General features: G+C 38.3%; 1 protein-coding gene across 1 annotated transcript in view; it reads left to right on the forward strand.

Moving 5' to 3' along the window:
• The window catches only part of LOC103146371 (ATP-binding cassette sub-family A member 1), a 209,605-nt gene that overhangs the window by 22,913 nt on the left and 167,434 nt on the right, over positions 1–19,258 (forward strand). The window contains exon 3 of the mRNA XM_016677511.1: positions 14,177–14,306. Coding sequence (XP_016532997.1) covers positions 14,241–14,306 — 66 coding nt within the window. The 5' untranslated portion in view covers positions 14,177–14,240. The remainder of the gene's footprint in view (positions 1–14,176; positions 14,307–19,258) is intronic.

Below are 19,258 nucleotides of genomic sequence, written 5' to 3' on the forward strand. Positions count from 1 at the left end.
GCACAGTACTCACCAAATTAAAACACTAATTCATTTTGAAGGCTTTACAATATGATAAAGTTTGAAGCTGTAAACAGTGTAGAAAGTAGGGACGTCTAATGCATTTCCTTATTAGAATTCCTTCATGTTCAGTAATTAGAATAACTCTGTCTGCTGGTGGCAGCTTTTCATGTCCAATAAGAAAAAAAAAAACCCAACAAAAAAAAACAATACATTCATGTTTCAAGTAATAATCTGAAAGGACTACTGGTTTTCACTCTTCTTTATTTTCTACAACTTCTTTTAGGAGTCATTTCTTTTGACATGACTAGGTATTCAAACAAGACTCAACACAAAAACATGAACATAAAATAATGTTTTTGAAGAGGGGGAAACAAGATGAAAAAAACAGACCACGAATAAGACGTTCTTTTGTCTTAAAAAAAATAAGGGTGGGAGGGTTGGAATTGTTTAGCTTGAAAATTCAAAGGCTTTAATACATTCATTCATTCATTTTTCCACTATTCAGGAAAGAAAAAAAAAAGCCTTTATTTTTGTCTCGCTGACCTTCAATCGCAGCTCACAATATGCCCAAATACTGCTATCGATTTCCGTAAAACAGGACTTGAGTTTCTCCGAGACACAAACCAGGAGCATTAATCAAGCCTCTCTTTGTTCGAGCCTCAGACGTATGCGGCCATTTGTCGTGAACGATCACTTTCCCCCCAAAACGCCACCGCTTTTGTATATTGATGTCGTGCCACTCTCCTCTGTTTAAACAGCCTCTAATGCATGGCACCATTCGTTGTTTTAATAAGGCTTTAGAGCCCAACATCCAGTGATCTCATCATCCTTTCTGATTTTAACGTTCACTCAGAGACGCAAGAAAATGGCCTGCGTTATCTCCAGAGACATCGCAGGCGCAAGCTCCTCCACTGATTGGTTCAATAGAAAGCAATCGATACGCAATCATCATTCTTTTTTGGCTCGCTGAAGGAATAATTTGGTCACTCTTTCACATTATTGGTAGCTTCAGTGGAAGTGGACGCACAAAGCCGTGGACACAACTGGAACATTCGGAAGAAAATAAAGCAGTCCAGTGCAACTCCCAAACAATCAGTGATGCTATTGTTTAATAGTAAATAAAGCACTTGGAACTGCCTTGTTGCTGAAAATGTACTATATAAGTAAAATTACCTTACCTAGTTTCGCATATTGTATAAATCGCTACCTCCAGTTAGTGATTTTGAACGCAATCCTTTGAAGCACATTCATCTTGGAGCATACAATCATTTAGTTTTGTTAAGATACGCATGCATACATACATACCTTCCAGAAAATGCCACGTCAACCTATTAAAATTTTAAGTGTTTTCTCATTTGTTTATCCCTTGTGTCATTTTGGCTTTCCAAAAATTAAAAAAAAAAACAAAAAAAAACAGATAAAGCAGACAGTCTCAAGCTTAAACTATGATTAAAAGCAGAATAATATTTAGCCGCATCAGTTGCATAAATTTGAGAAACCCCACAAGAAATTCAAACTTGCTTTTAAAGTTAAAATGTTCTTGCTTGTGTGATCGTTTCGCCCTGAAGAAAACGTCTAATCGGCACATATTGCTCAAGCGGAGAAGCAGAGATTAATTTTACTGGAACACTTCATCACAGTAGGTGATAATTAGGCGCTTAGAAATTTTTTTTTAAAAAAAGGTTAAAAAAAAAAAAAGATTTTGTGTTTTCAAAACCGAAGCCATGTTCCCATCTGTGGACTGACCGGCACTGTGACTCAAGGCCCAAGCTTACGGGTTGTTGACTTCTGGAAATGCCAAGGACATAAACTTCTTACCCAGCACTACAAAATGAAATGGACAGTATACGGGCTGCTAAAAGCTCCTATTAAGTCAGTACAGCTCAGCTCTAGTTCACTCTTTCATTACTGAGCCGTAAAATAATGAAAAAGGATTGATGGATCTATATAGAAGGCTACTTAAAGCCATTAAACAAATACGCAACGTAAAAGCATTGCAACATGAAATGAGGTTGAGGTAAGTATATTTTGAATACTAACATCAATAAACGTTTTTGCCAGGAAGCAAATTAAAAGTTCAGTGAATAAATATTAATATTTAAGGCTAGAGAGATTAAAAGGGACAATTGGACTTTGTTGTTTATGAGGTTTGCGGAGAAGTCACGAGTAGTCAATATGAAATAGAGCTTTAGAGCAAATAGATTGTCAGAAAAATAAATGGTCTTCTGCCATGTTGAAGCATCTTGTATTTGTTTTGTATTAATCTCTACAAAATTTTTCATATTTTGTCCCTTCACAACCACAAACTTCAATATCTTTTAATGTGTCTTTTTGTGATAACACAAGGAAGTACATAACTGTGAAATAATAAAAAGGTACATAATGACTTAAGAGACCAAAGTCTGTACAAATAAAAATCTAAAAGGTATGCTTTGGATTTGTATTGACCTTTATTCTGATTTCACCTAGAGAAAATACATTGCAACCACCCAGAACATATTTGGGCTCCTCCAGATAAGACTTAAGTTGACGAAAATGTGTCATAGATTGGACTCTTGAAAAGGAAAAATTATCGCAAATGTACAGCTGCAAAGATTTAGAGACCAACAAAATTTAGAATCTTCGCTTAAAATAGAAAATTTATGTTCTGCGTCTCGTCTGACTGAACTTGAGCTATTCTGAAAAGAATTGGCAACAATTTTCGTCTCTAGATGTCTGAATCTGGTAGAGAATTGAAACTGTGGCAAAAGGTGGCTCCACAAAATGCTCACTTTTTTCCCCCCCAGATATTTCTCACGTAAATATCTTGAAAAGCCGCATATAGATTCAATCAAACAATTCCCATTTAGTTTTAGTTATCAGATGGTTTCTTGTCAGGGTATTCTTAACATGTTCTCACACTTTAAAACTTTGTTGTGTTCACATAAACCGCTGATGACATTAATTTGGACATGTTTCAACATGGCAGAAACGCAGGGAGTATCATCTACTAGGAGGAACGTAAGTTACAGCCTTTTCACTATAACAGTTTAATTTTAACCGTGCCTTCAGAAGCATCCAATAAACGAGGAACCAAGATTGGCTAAATTACTGTGTATTTATTTTAATGGGTGTTGCACACAATTTATGCTTAACGTCACACTGCCTTGCTAATGCTATTCAAATGTACACCTGCCTTACTTTTGCTTTCTTGACAGATTCCGTATGTAATTTTTACAATGTTAGACGTTGGCGTCCCTTACATTGACACTGCTAGTGTAAGTTAAAGAGGGCAAAAGCAAGTACTGCAGATTATATCAGGGCAGATTCGAGCCCCATCAATATGCAGGCAAACAACCAGGTTGGAACTGTTGTTCCTGTGGTTCTCCATGCGAGAGCAGCAGCAGGTGCCACGTCTGGCTGTGACCGGGCAGACGAACCCATTGATCATAGATTAAAATCACGCACCGGTGAGGAAAAAAAAATCCTATGTTTAACTGGGTTCTTTAACCAATAAGCCCTGTGTTTCATCTAAACTTCAGCAATTAACTTGATTACTGTTCATGAGCTAAAATGGGAAATCTGCATATGCAGAAATTTTTGTAAGAATTGTCTTATTGAGATTTTGACATTATTTGTACTTTCGTATTTTGGAAAAAAAAAAATAGAAAAGTTTTTTTTACTGGAAATGTCTTAAGGGAAATAATAAGAATTGCTCCAACTTTGCCAGTAAAAACTGAGCACAACAACTCTCTCACACATGTAATGTAACTTTTCCTCTGGTGTTTTAGCATTAGTTACCTTAATTCAGGGTGAAAATCTTCAACATAGTCCGTCAGATCACTTGGGTTTCAGTTTGCCTTTGGTTTTCTTCGTTATTGCAACTCTGTCTCTACAGAGCAAACTCCTTTACAACTTATTAACTGTGTAATTTTTAACCTTTGTATGCATATAAGAAATGTACCAATTTAACCTTTTGAATCTTACAAATTTATCACAGAAATACCTCAAAGCTGCTTTTTCTTCTTTGGTCTAATTGGCATGTGTAAATAGCTCTGCTGTTTTTTGGTTTTTTTTGTTGTTGTTGTTCTTTGTTTTTCTCTGCACTATGTTCTCTCTGCAGGCTATGTAGCATTAATGTCAAAACAGACTACCCAAGTTTTTTTTTTTTTTTTTAAAAACCTATCCCTCTTTACAGTATGTGTGGGCTATGTTGGCTGAAGTCAAAACAAATGCAATTTTAACCAGAGCCAGCAGTCAGAATCAAGCTACAATATCTGTTGAGGAAAGCCATTATTTGTTTTCCCTCAAGTTTTCTGCTTTTCTCTCCTTCAGGATGAATTTTCACTTGCTAAGAAAGAAGTGAAAGCCACACAACCGGCTCTAATTCTGCAGCGCTTCTCATATTTTCAGTGTCCGTAAATTTATCTGAAAGAAGAATCCGATTAGCATAATTGCTGAATAGAATAATTCACAAGTGACTGATTGTGAGCACAGCTACAACTAATAAAAACATTGTTATACTCAGTAAGATGAATGAATATTAATATAAACGGTTCTAAGGAGATGCCCGATATTGGCTAGAACAAAGTATTAAAAACAAGCTCACTGACATTGTCTGGAAAGGCTTACAAAGTCATTTCTAAGGTTTTAGCACTCCGGTGAATCAAAGTTAAAACCTTTCGATCTGACAAATGAGCCTAATTGGAACACACATTAATTTTTTTTTATTTTTTCATTTCATTGGCTTGTCCAATTCTCTGCAGAATACCTTAAACATGTTTCAACATTCTTCAGCATTTTCTTCCTTCAGCAGTGGAGCCTTGTGAGGTGAGGTTCACTGGTGTTTTGTGACCGTTGCTAAAACTACCTGTTATTTCCAGATTTTTCTAAACGCTCTCTGCAAGTTCCCCTGGGCTCCAGGACAAATCTTTGAAATTTGTATTTATTTTATTTTATTTTATTTTATTTTTTTTACTCCACTGTAAATCTTACAAGGAACTCTTAACCATTATTGTCTTTCCACTTCAAGATCCAATTTCTCTTCACTGGAAATTTCAGGAGTTTAGAACTGCAGTCAATGTCCGGGCAATGACCAGGACACTCACACAGAGATGGTATGTCGTTCTGCCTTCACAAAGACTTTGAAGTGGCTTCCATTTGCTTTTTATTCTTTTCTGTTGACCTAACCCTAAACCTAACCATTTCTACTGTATACCTAACATAAACTCAATTCACACCTTATCTCTAAGCCTAACTTCTAACCCCAAAAACAACACATGGGTCCCCACAATGTAGTGTGTTTGAAAAATGGTCCTTACAATGTATAAAATACAAAGACGCACACACACACACATGCACATGAGCCTAATGATGCAAAACCTCCAACTCAAACTTTGTTGCAAATAAGTCATTCTGTGCTAACTTTTCATTTCTTTTCTTTTTTTTTTGTTCACTTGGCCAATAAAACACTGTAGGCTACAAAATGTTTTTACTGTTCCTCCATTGTTGTCTAGAAGATAATGTCACTGTAAATCACAGGAAACATTGGTACTCGTGTGAGCAGAGGAGTGGAATAAAGTGTTAAAGGGCTCCATTGGGGAGTCTTCTCACAACGTGATTAAAGTACAGCTTGGAACAAGCCAAGGCTGAAGAGAATATTTCACCCGGCTTTGTTTAATTAATCTGTCTTTTCCTGGTTACATTTGGGGGCTTTATCCAAAATGCCCTATTAGTTTTACTTTTGCTAATCTTTCTCCTGGACACTTTAATCCGCACAGTTTACAAATTATTTCAATCACTGCTTTCCATTTCAGAATAGGAAATGGCTCTCCCAATTACTCAATGTACAAGTCCCAGGGAGGGTACATGATTTATAGATGATGAACTCCTTAAAGGTGAAAACCAGCTAATGAAGTGTTTGCCAGGAGGAAAATCTGCTTTTCTGATGGATTTTCGCTAGTTTCCCTTACTTACTGAGTGCATTAGGCAAGCTTCTGTTCACATTATCCTTTGAAAGTGGCACTCTTCTTCTTTTTTCTTTCTTTTTTGTTGTTGTATATGGCAGAATAAAAAGGTTTACTGACCTGGGAACGACAGACGTACTCCACAGCACTGGCACGTTCGAGCAGCAGCACTTCATTAGCTGTAGCAATTACTTTTGAGAAGTCAGTCTTTCACCTGGGCTCCATGAGCTCAAATGTGTGTAACTAATTGAGAGTCTGGGCCCCCAACTGAAGTACAAGTCACACTGACCCCTAAGTGATTGCAAGTACTGGAAAACTTAGCTTCTTTGAAAGGAGCATTAAAGGTGACTGTTTGGCAAGAGTCGTGAAAAACAACTTTGTATATTTGATTGCTTTTAGACTTTATCTATTCATTGTGCTGTTTTTGGAAAGTCTTTGTAAAAATCATAATTATTTTTATTTTAGACTAATTTCCAGATCGGGGCATGATGTGTTGCTTTTTGAGATCTTAAAGATGACTCCATTTTAATTTGTTATTTTTTTTTAAAGAGGCTCCCTGGAAGTGATTTTCTTATTCTACATGTTTGACAAGAATGTGGAACGTAACATTTAACTCAGCTTTCCAAAAGGTAAGGGATCCTAACATTTGCATATGACCAAGTTGGATAAAGAAGTTGAAACCATCACTTGGAAACTGTATTCTGTAGTTTTCAAATTAGTTTAATGATCTAAAATATGGTGAAAAAAAAAAAAAGAAATCTACAAAGACGAAAATACATTTTCAAAGCATTGCACCTACATTGCTGCATATCCACTTATACTACTTTGGAGTTCAAATTTTAAAATAGCTATTGACTATAAAATGACCCTAAAAATAGAGATACGGTATGGTTTAGATTTAATCATATTGTGTTAGAATGGCCTAGTCAAAGTCCAGCTTTGCTATTGGAGGTACGCCAATTTGAGTAACTGCGTGTTAGAGACAAGGATGTTATACAGTGGAACATGGCTCCTATTGAGGTGAAATTAAAACGGCACGAAGCCAACATCTGTAACTGTTTTAACATGACAGAAGCATCATCCAGTGTGAGGTTTCTCTTTTCATTACTCGTCTTCGCTTTCAGTAAACACCCATCTCATCTACATAATTATATCCTCCCAGTGCACCTTTGGTATTATTCTTTATCATCCTGAATAATAAACTCTTAGCCCCCTTGTTACCAAATTATATTGTTGCTATAAAAGCCTACGGTCGATGCACTTAGCTGCTCTCCCCCATGTGACACATTCGGCTGAGCATCGACAGTATCATCAACACGTGCATCTTGGCCTCGTCCCTCAGTAAACAAATGAACAAATAAATGAACTTCTTACGATCCCATCTGGTCTCTAACCTCTCCGACTAATGCTTTATTTATTAAAAGAAGAGGATTAATTCAGACTAATCAGCTCAGGAACAGCCAAGTCAACAGGTAGGTGACTAGATCCCAAACTGAGACGCACGAGGCGAATGAAACGCAGGTCAGTGCTCCTGTTTGCCCTTCCTCGCTCAGTCAGAAACAAGAAGCTGACAAACACAGTCTGCTGCGGGACTAAGCTTTAGGGAATTTTCTGTGTAATGTACGACTCTTGTGTGCTTCCTGGTTGGAGCATTACCGTGGCTACAGTCACCACAGTGTTCTCAGCTGAGGCCATTTGCATATTTTATGACTGTGGGTGAAAGAGGACGGCGGACACAGGAGGACGGCACGTGAGTGAGAAATAAGAGAGAGGTAGTTCTCTCTTAGGTGAGGCATAAGAGGCCCCGGCAGGTAAAAACTAGAAGCCCTAGGATGTGCTGATGGGTAAAGACCGCACAGCTTGGAGGTAAGTTGTTTCTGACAGTTTGTGTTCTGTAACAGGACACGTGTTCTGCAGCCAGGCCTCCTGTGATGCAGTCTTTGGTCTGGCTGTTGTTTTTTTTTTTGTAGCTCGCTCCTGTACTCCTGAGGCTCGCTCAGGCTCTGGGCTTGGAGTAGCTGTGTATGTGTTTCCTCCCCTCCCGTCTAGACTGGAGCAGGAGATCAAATAGACTGCCTTGAGAACTGCTTATTGCATTTGAAAACGTTTATTAAACTGGTCTGCGGGCTACTGCTGTACAAAAAGAAAAAAAAAAAAAAAAGAAGGCGAAAACAAGGAAAAATAAAGCAATGCCTAATTTTCGAAAAAAAAAAAAAAAAAAGAAAAAAAAAATCACCGGAAATGAGAAAGTTACTGTTAATTGAGCGTTGGATTTTGAATGCGAGTGTATTTAAAATTTGACAGAGAGCTGGTTTGCTAATCTGGAAGCGCTGTGAGCTTTGACCCCCCCGTTGAGTTATATACTTCAATGATTTACTGCTTTAAGTGGAAGCCGAGAGCTTGTATACCTTTGCACCGCACATATACCAAACGCATGTCTGTGATTGACTTGCAGTAATGATTCACTAACTGCTAAGATTTATCCCATAATATTTTAGCCATCACTTTGATTCATTTCTAATGAAGGAGCAATTAGCAGAAAGATGTGATTGACAGCTTTGCTCCGCCGTGGCACAATTTTCAGATACCCAACATATTCTCCAGTGAAAATAACCCGCAGCAAATGCCCTGCAGGGCAATGGCCTGCTGTAATTGTACTGTAACATTATGACAGTATTTTACTGCTCTTGGAAGGACAACTGAATAGTCTTTCCTTTCCGGGAATGCCACTTGCTCACGTAATATAGGATTGCTCATGTAATATAGCAGGCAGCCTGAAATCTAGAATTAAGAACATTCGGTACCACTTTCGCCTTTAAAACTGCTGTTATTTTGCTGGATGTTGGAACTGTTCCTCAGAGATGGTTGGTTGTATGGACATGACGGCGTCACTGAGTTGCAACAGATTTTTCAGCTGCACTTCCTGGTGTGATATTTCCATTTCATCGCATCCTAAAGGTACGCCGTTGAGTTGAATTCTGGTGACTGTGGAGGCTGTTGGAACTCCTTGTCACGTTCAACAAATCGGTTTCAGATGACGTAACGCGATGGATTGTCCTTGATGAAGTAGCAGATAGCTACACTCTGGTCAGAGGGCAACGGGTTTAGAAACTGACCTGTTATCTTTTTATGAAGAGTTTTATTTTCTGTTTATCACTTTTTTATTTTTTTTATTTTATTACTTTGACTTGTGGCATTCCAGAAATTCTTTTGGCTGCGATCGTTATGTTATTATTGTCGATATTTTGGGCGACTAACTTTTGACATTCTTTGGCTTAAATACATTTTAACAATCCTTTGTCACACATTGTAAATCAAAGAATTATCATCTGTCTCACTCTTGCACATTCTAATGCCATATGTACAGTACATACCGTCGAATCAGCGGTCAAAATATGAAGCTTGACTTATTTGACTAAATCAAAGGGGTCAAACCATTTGACCTCCAAACTGAATTATCAGGATGTGTGTTTAAAGCATTATTTTTACCTTCAGCCAGACTTGAGCTGTGTTAAGCACTTATTCAACAACAGTCGCTTTCTATTCTTTCACCTAAAGGACGAGAAAAAAATCCCCATTATGAGTAATTTATTTGTTTTCAAATTTAATGTCGGCACAGCCTCTTATTCAGGTCCGTAACACCAGGGTGCAGCAGCACAATTTGGCCACATTGTCCTCTCAAGCGTGGCATAACTCTCAACCCAAATAAGTAATTACGGGTGCGCGTCTGAGTCAGTCTGTCGAGAAAATGAATAGCCGTGGAAAAGGGCTTTTCTTCATTATGTGTAACACTGCTTGCAGTGTGTACATGCTTATTTTCTGACGAGGACACTGCTATCCTCAGAATGCGAACTGGAACAGTAAAATCATCTTGGCACTAGAATAATTGAGCTTTGAGAGATACGTGGCAGGTTAGTTGATTTCACAGCATTAAATCTATTGTTGCGCATTGCATTGTTCTGCCTTATTTTTTTTTTTTTTTTTTTTTTTAGAGGTGCGTGTTACAGTCTGTGCCTATGATCTCTGAATATAAAAGGAAAAGGTGCTTATATTATCCAGAAACTCGGCTTTCTTTGCTGAGAATTCAGTTTGGGGGGCTCCAAAGGAAAATTAAGTCTCATCTTGGGGTCAGTAAACCCTCTCCTACTGACAGCTTGGTGGAGGCATGAGACGTGCCTGAAGGGAGAACAGGGGGGGCTGATAGCTTAAGGTGCAGCGCTGCAGTAAAAAGGCAATGCAACGATACAAAGGAGGTTTTCACCACTGCCACAGGCGGGTGATTATGCTGCAGAAACTGCAGAGGTTGGAGTGGCCCACGGCGCTGTAGAGCTGAAGGACATGGCTGCTGATGGGTCACCAGAGGAAAATCATATCTTACAGCATTCCTTTTTTTTTCTTTCTAGAGAAACAGGAAAATCCAGTCATGCTTGATGTCTATTGATATGTTGAGGTAATACATTTGCACTAGAATAATGGGAGAAGGATAAATATAATTTTCTATGAGCTCATGTTCTTCATCTGGACTAACACGATCTAGTAGAGCCCCAGATGGCAGTACGGCAGCGCTGCGGCAACTCTTCCTTTAAGACCGGAGAGTTTGGTTGTTGTTGGAACCGTCGTAAAACTGTTAACGTGGGAGAGTAACATCCGTCATCCAACAGGAAGCCGAATGTACCTTTGATTCCCCACGTGCTTTACAGAATTTTTAAATGAATAACATTAAGTTATGTATTTTCTAAAAATGGAAAATACTTGACTGTTTTAAATCGACCTCTTTAGTAGAGAGTATTTTGAAACCAGCTTTTGGTTTTGCTTTTTTTTATATATCTATATCAAGGTATATATTCCTATACCAGAGAAAAGTACAACTTCATATGAGAACCACTATAAATTTTATTTAATTTTATCTGGAAAAAAAAAAGATTAACATGATATTTTATTTTATTTCTCCTGCTTTGCGATACCAATGTATATTGACACCTATGTGGTAGGAGCCCAAATACAACCTTCTCACCTGTCGGCAGACATGTTTACCTTTTTGGACACCGCTTTTACTGTCTAGAATTTTTTGCATTGTTGTGAAAATTGCACTGATCATAAGACAGAGTTGGAGGCAGACAAGAAAAAAAAAAAAAAGACAGATTGAACAAAGAAGCACCGGGACCATTATGCTCTTCAGACGGCCATGGCGACCCATCTTGTAAGTGATGTTTGCTGTCATTCTTTGCTGTCCTCTGCTCTCACGCTCTTTGACAAATATCTGTTTTTGCTTTCGATTATCCTGGAGGCTGAAATAATGTACTTCACTCTTCAGTTCCCAAATGTCAGGCATGCATCACCACTTATATTTTCCCACATAGTTTGCCGTCTTTTTTTATATGGGAATGGCTTTTCCTGCTTTCATTTCAGCTCGGCTTTCTCTGGAACTGATACAGTAATAAGCCGATACAAGTGCCAAATAGCAACTGTCTCTTCAAACTTAATTTGAAAAGGAGAAAGTCGTAGATTAAAATCAAGTTCTGGAAAACGACTTGACATGCAGATTTCTTGTTTTCCCATCACAATCGTAGCCCTACTCAACTAGGAGCAAGTCATTGAATTGAGCTTTTTTTTCCTTTTCCCTACGACTCTCACCCACATCACAAAACTGGGGGGGGAAATATATTTTTTTTTCCCCTTCAGATACAAGCAACGCCTGACACACACGTTTTTTGACGCGCAGCTTCAGTAAATTCCCAGAGATGTTGTTTACCCTTCACGGTTGACGTGATTTCTGAGTGGAGGTGGTACCGAGCTGTTCCCATCTTGTCCGTTGCATGTTTCAAAAGATGAGCCTCAAACTCTGCGGTAGAACACTGCACTTAATTATACAAGAGATTGAAGGAGTTCAGTTTTCACGCATGTATACGAAGCCTCGGTTTAATGGCTCACCCTTTTCATTTTTGTGTTGTTTTTATTTATTTATTTATTTATTTTTTGTCCTTGTAGAGTTCCATAACCATCCCCTTCAGGAGACAAAGAAATATCAGGGACCAAGGGGGCAGGAACACATAATAAACACTACAAATAAAGCCACTCTGATGGAAGGGAATTGGATTTTGCAGCCTCTGGTGACTGTTAAAATATGAGTTTTGAACAAGAGCAGTAGAGAAATAATTCAGTTCAACCGGCATCGATTAATTTAGCAATAGGCGGCTCTCAGGCTATAAAGTCCAAAGCCTCTACCTGCTCCACCCCGCGGTCACAGTTCAGAACATTAAACCTTAAAAGTAACATGTCAGAACATATTTGGTCTTCCTAAATCAGTGGTGTCCAAAGTCAATCATCAAGGTCCAGCATCCTGCATGTGTTTCTGCCACATTCCAGTTACCTCGGAAAGGGGAAACCGGAGCTGGGTTTGACATCACACTCGATGTAACGGTATTCCAGTTAGGAAGTCGGAATTTCAACATTTCGATGCCCCTGAACGTTGTTTACAGTACCTCTTATGAACGCCCAGCTTTACTTTCCATACATAAACCTATTTAATTTGTTCAGCGTAGAGCTGCACGAGCAACATGCAACATTGATTTTAGACACACCCTTACATGCGTTTTATGAAATAAACATATTTCAGCCACAGCCTACTACTGTTTGTGTGAGGAGAAGCAGCCATATTGTAAAGTCTGAGTTGCTCGAAATCAGACTTGGTGGAGCATTCCAGTCAATTTTTCCTGACTGGGAAGTCAGAACTTCCCGGTTCTGTCTACAACTGGGCCGCATGTAGCATTAGTACTTCCTCTGGCTCATATTAATCAAATGATGGTTCATTATCAGGCCTTTGCAGAACATTGACATGCTGAGGAGGTAGAGACACATCTACCTCCTCAAACGGGGAGAACACCAGCCCTTGAGAGCTGGAGCTGGACACTGCTGCTCCAAATCCTGATGTACTGAAAGGGATACAACTTATGGAGTATGCTGCTTTGCCACAGTCTCAAATCATTCCTTATTTTTTTTATGTTTTGCTTCCTCTGTTGTAGGTTTATTCTTGGGTTTTAAGATTCCTTTTTCCTCTTGTTTTCACATCATTATTGTACTGTAAAACTGTTACTTATAAATTATTCAACCACAAAAAGATCCCTCGAGAGATGAATATGATGTGTTGGCAAAGAACTCAACAAACAATCAATCTGTTGCAAATTGGATCTTAGGTTACCAGGAGACTGGTGCAAAAAGTACAATTTGTTCCCTTACTTTGTATTTTATTTTTGTTATCGTAGAATCTATGAAAAACAACAAAATGGTGAAAGCATACAAACATTAAATTGTCAAAGTATGGGTTCACCAGCGTCATCAGCAGCAGTCTCTATTGGATGTTCTTATGGGACCCAGTTTGGGTCTGTTATTGGAAGGTCATGACGTGATCAATGGTTTTGATCAGGATTCCATGCCTGTCTTAGTCCTTAATATTTCTGTCAAGGTACATAATGTTGTAACTTTGCACGATTGTTGCAGAATTGACTTCATTGTACCCATGTTGAGTTTAAGTTTGGTTTCCCTTAGGGTTGAAGAAGGAGGGCTCGAGTAGTCCATTGAAACTAGCAACGGAGCCAAATTCCTGTTTTAATAAACCTGTACCTTATTTCATACTAACAAGCCAAGTGAAGTTAGTGGAAAGACACTCACTTGTGGAGCTTTAATAAAGGTCATTCTTGATGTAGCCACATAAAAATAGCACAGCAGACATATTTGTTTATTAGCTGTGTAATCAGGGTTGAGTAGCCTGTAAAATATGCAATAAATATTTTACACCAGTCTTTTGTTTCTATGAAAAGTGATGAAGCTGTTAAAACCTTTTTTTCCCTACTTTTATTGTTCTCTATAGTCTTTTAAGCTGAATAATTGACAGTCGGGAAGACAGAAGTCTCTGAGACGAAGACTACGCCATATGTTGAAAGAAGAAATTTCTTTTAGCCCTAATATGTGCGTCATATCATCTTTCAGTTCCATGATGTTTGTTAAAAAAAAAAAAAAAGTCTTGTGCTGTGGAGGCAAACTGTGTAATCTCCACATGCTGAGACGTTGGCCGTCCTGAGATTTGCTGAGCGTAGGTGATAATAATTCTTCGAACAGGTGCTGCGCCATAAGCCCCAAGGCTTGGGGAAGTGAGTGATTAGTGGCATTCCCTCAAGATGTATTGCTTCGCTGTATTAAAACCAAACTCTGCCTTTTTTTATTCCCTCCAGGGTTTATTAAGTGGGCCAGTTGCCATCGCGACACATTGGCAAGATACTGCCAGGAAAAGCCATAATGGGTCTCCTGACGCAGTTCTCGCTGCTCCTGTGGAAGAACTTCACTCTCCGGAAGAGACAAAAGGTACACTCATGCTCACCAGCCTTTTTCTTTCTTTCTTTTTTCTTTTTTTTTTTTGTTCCTGCAAATCAACGTGTATCTGCCAGAATTGGTCAGCAATAGGGGGAAAATGAGGATGTGGTCCCAGACTTGTGCTATCAAGGACAGCTAAGTTATTCATGGAGAGGAACGGTAATAGGCAGGGATTTACAACAAAAATCGTCTCCTATAGAAGTAAGCTGCCTTTAGCTCCCTCTCTGGAGAATGAGAACAATCTTATCTTAATGCCAGCCAATTCAGAGTGTCACCTTCAATTTTTGATGATCTATCTCTTCTACCCGTTATGTCACATTGCCTGTATTTTACTTCTAACAAAGCCAGCGTTAGGCTCGGTGGGAACGGATAGGGACTTTAAAAGGCTTTGTTTGAAGGGCAGAAAGTCTTTCTTCTCAGAGATTAGACTTGCTACCTAAAAGGGGAGGTTATAAAAATATCAACAACAAAAAAAATTAGTAGGTTTTAATTAACTTTTTTCCCAATAAAACATATTTTCTGATGTTTTCTTTGATGGCAGTCCTTTCATATAAACCTTAACAACAACTATAACAGCTATAATAACAGCAATAATTTGTGGCACTCCTGTAGGATATAATTGGCTTTCGTTGTTCATTAGTCCGATGACAGCTATACTGCTTTCAGTGCTTTAGCTTAAGTGTTAGCACTTTTAAGAAGTCACAACATGACAACTTAAAGGTTTGAGCATTTCCTCTAATTTCACTTCATTTGCTTTAAATGCTTTAACTGGAGCTCCATCTGCCATGCAGCATTTCTAAAGCCGTCAGAGGTTCCTATGTTCAAAAGCATCCCGAAAAGAACCACGCTGACAATTTCTGCCAGAAAAATATGTCTGTTTCTTAAAAGGTTATTATTATTTTATTAATGTGACATCCTATCACTTTCTGCACTCTGAAATAAGTAGATTTTCCCATTCTTGTGTAGTCTGTATCTAGAATGTTATCTCTGACATATCTACGTTTAGAGAGACAGACATGTGTGAGTCAAGCTCACACTTAATTAACAGGCCAGCTCATTTCTGTTAAAAAAAAATTCAGAAAAAAAAATCTTGCACAGAACCTTGCCAGTTCCACAACCTTGCCAAAACTGGCAAGGTTGCTCCATCGACCTCATCACCTGCACTGAAGCATCCTGAAATTTATTTCCTTTCTCTGTGTTAATTTTTCATTGTGCATCATGTTATTTACTGACGCATTAAAGTCTAAGGTGTATTTCTAACACTAAAATCGTGCGTCCTTCCACTGCCATTGTTTTGCTTTACCACACAGTAAAAGTGCATTCCGCGTTCACCAACCTAAAGTCACCAAATCTGAAAATTCCTTAAGTCAATTTCAATGCTACAGGAAGTTAACATACTGTAGCATGGCACCTCACAGCTTCTGAGAGAAGAGTACAGTTGTCATTTTAATTTTTTTCATTATTGCCAGACAGAGCTTGGAGCAACTTACACATTCCACATGTTGTGCTGCCATATATGGAGATTGAGTCCCGTGAAGATCACTCTTCAGGTTTTTAAAGGGTACACAAGCAATGATGCCAAATATGGGAAGCTATCGGTGTGCTCCCTGCACCCCTACAAAAGGCAGAAACTCTAGTTTCAAGGGGGTGAATTTTATTGCCTTTGTTCCCCTGACTGTTCTTAAAATTTTGGTTCTCTTAATTTCTAATTTTGGACTTGCTTAATCTGTAAATTTGGATTTCTTAAAATCTTTAATCATTTAAGCATGTCTTAAATGCAAGCCCACTTATGTCACTTATGCATCTCACAGAGGCATATTGTATACAACCAGGATATTTTGCTGAGTGATGAGCTTATTTAACTACTTCCTCTTAGCTGTTGATAGAAATCTATGTAAATACTACCAAATATTCCAAACAATAAAACTATATGTATGGTATGGAACATTACATTAATATATCTTATTTATAGCGAATAAATTTGGTAGTCAAAGTGGATACAGAATCGCTTGTTTGTTTATGCAAACTGATCCTCAGCACTGATGTTGTTTTTGTTTTTTTGTTTTTTTTTTGTTGTTTTTTTCAGAAATTAACCAAGTTGCATAGGTATGAAAATTAGGAGGAGGGTTGGAACGCAATCTGGACATATTTACAGACCATCGTAGGGCAACATAGACATTTAAAGAACAAACAACCATGCACGCACACACTCGCATGTAAGGGCAATTTAGAGAGACCAATTAACCCAACAGTCATGTTTTGTGACTGTGGGGTGAAGCTGGAGAGAACCTACACATGCACAGTTAGAACATGTAAGCTGCATGTAGAAAAGACCGCAGGTTGGGATTTGAACACAGGCTCTACTTACTGAAAGATGGTAGTCTGCCAACTGCCGTTGTGCGTCTTCACAAGTGTGCACTTGTGTATAAGTTATACATTTACTTTTAAGCATGATTTTTTTTTAGCTTCTTAACTGTCATGAAGACAATGGTGTCCTCATGGACACGTTTACTTACATGTAAGTGTTTTGAGGGTGACAGTTAAGGGGTTTTAAATAAAACAGTGGGACAGATGGTAAAAAAAAAAAAAAAAAAGGAAAAAGTACTCCTTTGCCGATTCTTACATTTACACCGCCACCACATCACATTTGATAAGTCAATAACGCACGCTACGGCAGCCATTGATTTCAGCCGACACATCTCATCTTGCTAACACTTACCCAAGTAACCTTTAAAGTACCCAAATAGGTAATCGAGGAATCTAGTGAGACTTATTTGATTTCTGGGCTGGTATTACTGTTACCAAGACATGCGGAGTGTTTGATTTATTCCGTGCAGTGATGACAGGACTCACAGCCACGAGCTTGTTTTGTCAGGAGGCTCGAGCACAGCAGTGTTTCTGTTGTCTGAGTTCAATAAAATATAAAAAGTGAAGACGGTAAGCAAGTTATGAGAACATACCTTTAAAGAAATGCTGAAGGCAGACTTGTAGTTTCACGTTTTTGGAGTCTGTGTAAATCTATCAGCCTTGCAGAGAAACATGTGGGTATTAAAAAAAATTTGGGAGGGGAAAAGTGGGTTGTGGGATGTTTTCCCCCAATGATGCATAAGCAGACAGTGGCGGCTTTATGCTTCAGACTGGGGGATATTTAGCCAACGTCAACATGAAATATTATTATTAGGGAAAACCAGTGGGAGTTAGCAAGGACAATGGTGCTTGTGGAGGGCTTGTGGAGGTTAATGACCAATTATATGAATGCCTCACCAAGCATTTTAGGATTTTATAACAGGCATGAAACTGATTTTTATGGTCCAGTATTCAGCATAATTTCTTAGGAAGAGATTATCTATTCACAAAGACTCTGGTGTCCAATGGCAAAACGCCTGGGGAGCCAGACACTGAGAAAGTCTCAGGGATCTGCGTTCACCGTCCATTCTTCCTCTGTTCAGAATACATTAGGATAATGCCTGCTCTCTGCAGAGTTGCAGCGTCACTTAGACCAGATGAAATCCATAACTGGAAACAAAGTTTGAAGAAGTTTCTCTTCATAGCTCTCTAAGCAAAACTACACAATTCTTGTCTTGTCTGTAATTTAGCCAATGCTCAGAATTCAGATTTTTTTTTTTCCAGGTCAGCCTATATTCGGTTCACCTATCAGGACTAAAACAGTTGTCATTGCTTATTATTTCCATTAATGTCGTCAGATGCAATCATCTAACCAGGTCTAACCAGGTCACTTCACCTGAGATGATGCGGGTGTGTGTTGGCAGAAGAGGTCAGCCGAGGTTAGGTCTAAGAGAATAATTGCACACGACAGTGGGAGTGGTGTGTTGTGATGTGGTACAGGATGCAAAATACCAGATAAAGATGGGCCTGTGCATCATGGAGGGCTTCATTATGTTGTTTCACTCCAAGTTGATAAAATGTGCATGCTATTGTGGCTTATCTGATCTGTTTATATAGAAAAGTTTGAATTATAATATGTTATGTTTGTGTTAATATTTATACAAAAAAAGACTAAATAAAATGACTAAGAAACAAAAATGATCACATTTTTTGTTTTAACAAAACGCCAACAATGACTCCTTCTGCAGCTAAAATTATACGTATATTCATTAAATCCAAATATGTAGCATTTTCTTTGTCACTGGATATTAGTCGCGTCTCCTTGCTCCACTTGAAGCAGCTAATCAATTAGTACAATAAGTGTGTTTGGTCCTGAGGGAAAAATATGACAAAGCAAAGCCTTGAGGTCAACCTTTGAGCTTTGTTGGTTTGTCTTCTTACACCTTTCCCTGGTGTTGAAATAAAAAGCCTGACATGCCACTCGGGACTCTCCCTGGAAGGTGGCGAGAAGTGGTTGTATTAACGCAAAGAAGTGGTTGACACTCTTTTTTCTTTTTTTCTTTTTTTTCCAGGAGAGGATTGAGTGTGGCAAGGAGATGATAAGGAGTGTGTGATAGCCTCAGTTTAGGGAGTTACTGGCAGAAATGGCTCTCTCAATCTTGTGCTTGGAGTAATAGTTGGAGTAAACCGAGGAATGCTGATGTAGAGTCATGAACTGAGCTGAAACTTCAACATTTTGATGCAAATATGTATAGCAATAATATCTGTTAGACAAAATAATGTTGTGAAAAGGTCAAAATGTGATATTGTTTTCTTTTTGCTTTTGCCGTGTGCATAAAAATGCCAAAAATAAATAAATAAAATACAGTGACTGTCTTGAGCATTTCTGTCTAACAGAAAAAAAAAATGTCAATTTAAGAAGAAAAATGTGCTCCGTGCACAAATTTAGCAAAAAGAGATCTTCTGACAGATCTGTTTCCTTGTTTGCAATTTACCGTGCTTACTTTAACAGGTTCCCATGTTTTTTCTCTAGTTTTAGTTCAACAGGTAAATGACCAGATTTTCCAAAAAAAAAAAAAAAAAAAGTTTAGGTTTTG

The sequence above is a fragment of the Poecilia formosa genome, unplaced genomic scaffold (genome assembly GCF_000485575.1).
Source record: "Poecilia formosa unplaced genomic scaffold, Poecilia_formosa-5.1.2 Scaffold157, whole genome shotgun sequence".
In the NCBI taxonomy this organism is placed as follows: Eukaryota; Metazoa; Chordata; class Actinopteri; order Cyprinodontiformes; family Poeciliidae; genus Poecilia; species Poecilia formosa.